At 38.1% G+C, this 5,473-nt stretch overlaps 1 protein-coding gene across 1 annotated transcript in view; it reads right to left on the bottom strand.

Moving 5' to 3' along the window:
* Positions 1 to 5,473, bottom strand: part of LOC117629156 — an 11,669-nt gene that overhangs the window by 1,127 nt on the left and 5,069 nt on the right. Inside the window, exons 3-5 of the mRNA XM_034361661.1 lie at positions 4,256 to 4,329; positions 3,969 to 4,087; positions 2,341 to 3,165 (exon numbers count right to left, since the gene is read on the bottom strand). Of these exons, the coding sequence (XP_034217552.1) occupies positions 2,341 to 3,165; positions 3,969 to 4,087; positions 4,256 to 4,298 (987 nt within the window). The 5' untranslated portion in view covers positions 4,299 to 4,329. The remainder of the gene's footprint in view (positions 1 to 2,340; positions 3,166 to 3,968; positions 4,088 to 4,255; positions 4,330 to 5,473) is intronic.

The following is a 5,473-nucleotide window of genomic DNA, read 5'->3' as shown; positions in this document are numbered from 1 at the left end:
TGTCTGATTCTATGATTGGAGTTTGAAAAAGAGGAGACTGACTAAACAAACCAATGGTTTAAGCAACAGTTACATTATCAGTTAATATCTGACTAAATGATCAACTTAATGCAAGATTTAAATTGGTCAAATTTAAAAACTATGGTGTGTAAATTGATAAAATTGAAACTTGAGGGTCTGTATTGAGAATAACTCCAAACTTTTAGAGCGTCTTTTGAAGTTAGCAAAAAAAAAAAAAAAACTATTGGCATCCTAATTATGTTCCCAAACAGGAATAGCATTTGGTTGGGCTGGTCTGGTGAGAGTAGGGCTGGCAATGGGTCGTGTCGTGTCGGGTTCGTGTCGTGTCGGAATAATAAACGTGTCAAGAATGCTCACCCCGAACCCAACCCATTTAATAAACGTGTCGTGTCGGGTTCGGGTCGTCTTTTATCGTGCGGGTTTCGAGTCGTGTAACGGGTTCATAAATAATAACATGCAAGTTACAAAACCCACAACCGAAAAAATTTAAATTAAAAAAAACAGAGAGAGTAGAGAAAATATAAGGAAAAGAAAAAAAAAAAAAAGATAGAGAGATGAGAGAAGAGAGAAGGAAAAGAAAGAAAGAAAAATAGAGAGAGAGAGAGAGAGAGAGAAGATTGAAGGAAAGAAAGAAAGAGAAAAGAAAGATGAGAGAAAACTAAAGAGAAAGAAAAGAAAGAAGAAAAAAAAAGGAGAGAAGAGGAAAGGAAAAGAGAGAAGAAGAAAAAAAGGGAGAAAGAAGAAAGAACGAAAAAAAAAAGAAAAAAAAAAAAGAAGAGGAGAAGAGAGACCGAAAAGAAAGGAAAACACAAAAGAAAAAGAAACATTATAAATATCAAAAGGTATACTATAAAATCACAAAATTGTTTGTAGCATAGTGGATAAGGTGTTTGAGAGAAATGAAGATGGTAGGAGTTCGAAACCCCTTGTGTGTGTTTTGAAATCTCCATTTGTCTTTATTTTTTAGTGGGTTAGTGTGTTGTACACGGGTTGACACGACCCGTGACACGACCCGTTTAATAAACGGGTTAGAAAAGTATTATAGCGGGTTGACCCGAAACCCACCCGTTTATTAAACGGGTCAGAACGGGTTGACCCGAAATTGACCTGTTTTTTTATCGTGCGGGTTGAACCCGCTAATTTCTCGTGGGGTTTCGAGTCGTGTATCGGGTCGTATCCGAAATTGCCACCCCTAGGTGAGAGTACTAGCTAGACATAATTAAGTTCATAACACGTTTAATTATCATGTTCAAACTTGAAATTACTAGTTTTGCTTGGACAAAGATAGGTGAGGTGAGGTGTGTTTATTAGAATTTTCACGACAATGCGAGAGAAAGAATGGCTGTTGACTTAACTTCTATAAGCTTTGGGTCTTGGTCAATTATGGAAAAATCTCTAGTGGACTCAGTTTCCACATTTATTCGTTTAAAACATCCATATTCCAACTCCATTCATTTAATATCCCTTTTGTGTCATTGTGAGATACAGTCTCTCCAATCTATTACATTCATTCAGATTTATTTTGAGACAGGCTGGCAACCCATTAAATTTTCTTTTCTTTTCTTTTTTTATCTTTAATTTAGAAGTGTGATCTTTAATTTAATATCCCTTTTGTGTGATATTTTGCTTTTTTAATTTATATTTGCTTCAAGTAGAAATCTAACGGGACAAAGCTTCTGAAAACAAAAAACAAAAACAAAGACAAAGACAAAGACGAAGGGGGGAAGAAATATGCACCCCATTAAGGCGACTCATAAGTCATAAACCTTGCGGCAATTCGATTCGACAAATAAAAGATGTGTTGCACACAAATCGAAGTAATAAAAGATGATATGCATACATACCACCGAAAATTGCACAGGTTTCCTCATGGGTTGTCCTTATTTTATTTTTATTTTATCAACAGGGAAGGGTAACCAGTCAAATAGCATCACTTCTGGTGTCTATGTTCACTCAGGGAGGGTTTATATGCAACTAATATCTGAATTCAGATGGAAATGGAATAGGAAAAGGCTCTAATTAACCAACAAACTCAAGATGAAATAAAAACAGAGCAAAGATAACAAAACTTGTTGATGAGGTAGAGGCTAAAGCAGAGCAAAGAGAATGGCAGTTGCACATTTCACTTGGGAGTCACAGCCAAAAGGATCATATGTTTTAGTTCTCTGTAATTAGAATTACTTAACTAATCATTTCTTCTGTGGGGGGTTAATTACAACTTATTCAGCCATCCCATTTCTAATTAGAAGTTCGTAATCTGAAGTGGTATCTCCAAATTCTGACTAATTAATGGAAACTCCAAACTAAAAAAGGTTGAACCGGGAAAAATAAGAAGGAATTGACATGCGTACCTCCAGAACTTGGACAGGTTTCCTCATAAGGATGGCCCCCGCAAAAGCAGAGAAAAGAGTCAGTGGTGTTGGATCCGCAGGTTCCATTAGAGAGCATGCATGGTCCACAGAGCTCCCATTCGGCCTCGTACTCAACCTGGAAGCCTAGCTCCAAAACACGTTTCAGTACATCCACCGTGTAATTCTCAGGCAGAACATCAACACCCGTCCACATTATGGGGACTCTGATATTGTGGAGGCACAAGGTCCCATTTGGACGAGGATTAAGCCTCGAGATAGAGTCGTCTATATAGAACGCAAGATCGTTTTGGGTACCCTCTATTTTGCAAGTAAAGTTATTTGCGATTGACTGATTGTGAGGGACGCAGCCATAGAACAAAGTCAGGTTCCGAACAGCTTGAACGTAAGCGAAACGATCGTAGTCCAAAGTGGTGTTGATGAGCCTGCTAGTGCAAGGTCTGTCCCAGAGGTCTCTGCGAGCAATTGTGATGATGTTAATTTCCCTGCTAATGTTCAAGACAAGGAAGTCTTGTTCTTCAATTCTGATAACAGGGTATTCATTATCTCGGCAGGTGAGTTCGTACCCTTCTCGCCCGCAGTGGTGGGGCCGACCGTTGGCTGCCCAGAAAGGGTAGGTTATGTTTTTAAGCAAACCGCAGTCGTAGGTATTGCGGCACTCTGTGTATTGAGCATCGTCATCGCAAAGAGCAGAGGGGATCAACGCTGTGATCAAGTTGAAGGTGATGAAGAGGATGGGTAGTCTTAGGAAGTTGTGGGCTGTGGGCATGGTCATCTGCAGAAGCTCAAGGAGAAAATTAGAATTGGAGATGGAGAATCAGAATGATGATGAGCTGGTTCGGTATAGTCATTCGTAGAAAGCTCATGGAGAATCAGAATAGAATTGTGCTGGTGAAGCTAGAATCAGAATAGAAGTTTCAAAGGTGTGTTTCTTAGAATTTTCCCGACAATGCGAGAGAAAGAATGGCTGTTGACGCCACAAGAAAAGAAGGCAATAGTCACGTTTTTTGAGTTAACAAATTGATTTTGGCGACAGTGGGTGGCTGGTCAACGGTTTTGCTTGCATATGTAACAAACATTCTAATTGTAACTGCATTGTGACTGTTGGCTTTTATCACTAAAAATCGTGACTGTTGGCTTTTATCACTAAAAATCGTAACTAATAGGGCCAATAGTCACGCAAAATATAGTAAATACTGCCCCCTTTTTTTTTTTTCTTTTTTTTCTTTTTTTTTTTTGTTAGTGTGAGTTTTCTTCTATGAGCTTTGTCCTTTGTGTGAGTGAATTTGGTCAATGGACATTTCTCCGTTTAAAACATTATGGACGAAATTAATGTGCTAATTATTATTTTCAGATGGGTTGGATTCAGTGAAGCAAGAGGTGACTGATTACCCATTTGGTTACCACACAGACTAACTGTCCAGGTAGCCCAGATTGATGAATGCGCAGGTCATAAAATCTACAGAGCTAACTCGACCTGATTGATATTCGAGTTGGGTTATTTGGTGCATTATACTTTATAAGCAACCAAAAAAGTAAATTAGTGCTTCAGCAGATTTAGGGTGATAGGTAACCCACATTCACAGATTTAGGGTGATTATCCGCTGCCGCTAGGCCCAGGTGTCCATTTTGATCGAATGCTGATCTTGACATTGCCTCAGCATGATGGTTGGGATATTGCTCCACTACATAATCACCTATTAAATCAATGTCCCAAATTAAATTTCAAATTGGCAGAATGTGATGGAAGAATTCAATTGACACCATTAAGAGAGTTGATGGACTAAATTGACTCACAAAAAACTTCAATGTCCAATTGAAACTCGATATAAGTTCATATAATTTAAAAAACAATTATAACATACCTTGTGTTAATAAGGCAGTCTCATTCAAGATTGCGTCGACCATTTCCAAGGAATTCCAGTTTGCATAGGCTTCCCTGTAAACACGAATTTCCTGCGACAAATGAGACAGGAACACGTGTACAAAATAATATTGTATTTATGAAATTTAGGGTTACAATCTCTGTATTGAATCCTCTGATTCGATCTCCAAAGTGTTTAAAGAAAATTTGTGTTTGATACAAGGGTCGTAGAGACTTGATCTTGATCAAACGGGTAGAACGAAGCTTGTTTGGTGTTTGGGATTTTTATGGTGAAGGAACCGGCACGTATTTGTTGTGCTTGGTGGCTCTTCCAAGGTAGGGTGAAGAATGCAGAGAGGTTTCTGTTTCTTCTGAGTGCTAGGTTTTTTTCTCCGACCCTTTCTTTCGTCTTGAGGCCTCCTATTTATAGGCTTTTGTCGGATGCTTGACCTAAATAACTTTCCTTGATTTGTGGGATTTGATTTGATTTAAATCAATTCCCATAATCTGGCAATTTAACCAGATTATTTTCAATTGATTAACCTGATTAATATTTGATTTAAATCAAAGTCAATCACAGAAGATTCTTTCCTTTAATTTTGTCTTCATCTTGAACCGTTTGATGCACTCCGTCGGATGTCGCCATTTGTCATTTTTGACAACTAATCCAATTTTGATGAGTCACACGCCACATGGGTGAATTACGGGGCCCACGATTTAATCCACCGAACCCTAATTATTTTCTTGTCAATGGAATTTATTACACCAAAATTTCTTTGTCTACAAATTGCCCCCACTTCATGATGCATTGTAGACATAGGCATTTTCACGTGTAGGAGGTGCAGCTTGAAGTGTTCCATTTTATTATTTTTATTTTTGGGTGGTAGATATCATTGAGAATATCTAACCTATTTCCAACGTTTTTTTTTTTTTTTTTTGGGGTGATATTATTAAGCTTAATAATATCCAATATTGGTAAGATCTTGGGAAGCAAGATACTTTCCTAAACTAGGAATGAGAAACCCTAGCATCACTAGGAGCTTTGATGGTCTTTGGTTTCTTTAAATTGCACTATGTTCATGAATATTGAGATCAACCAAATAGAAAAGCAGAAAAACTCCTCTTGTTGGCGAGAAGGTCTACGACTTTGAAGTTTGCATCATCCGAATCTCAGCAACCAAAGTGGTGAGAGTTGCTTGTTGGTAAGCCTGAACCCATT

Source organism: Prunus dulcis, chromosome 5 (genome assembly GCF_902201215.1).
Source record: "Prunus dulcis chromosome 5, ALMONDv2, whole genome shotgun sequence".
Taxonomy (NCBI): Eukaryota; Viridiplantae; Streptophyta; class Magnoliopsida; order Rosales; family Rosaceae; genus Prunus; species Prunus dulcis.
Note: the sequence above shows the minus strand (reverse complement) of the source record. Positions and strands in the feature narration are given on the sequence as shown.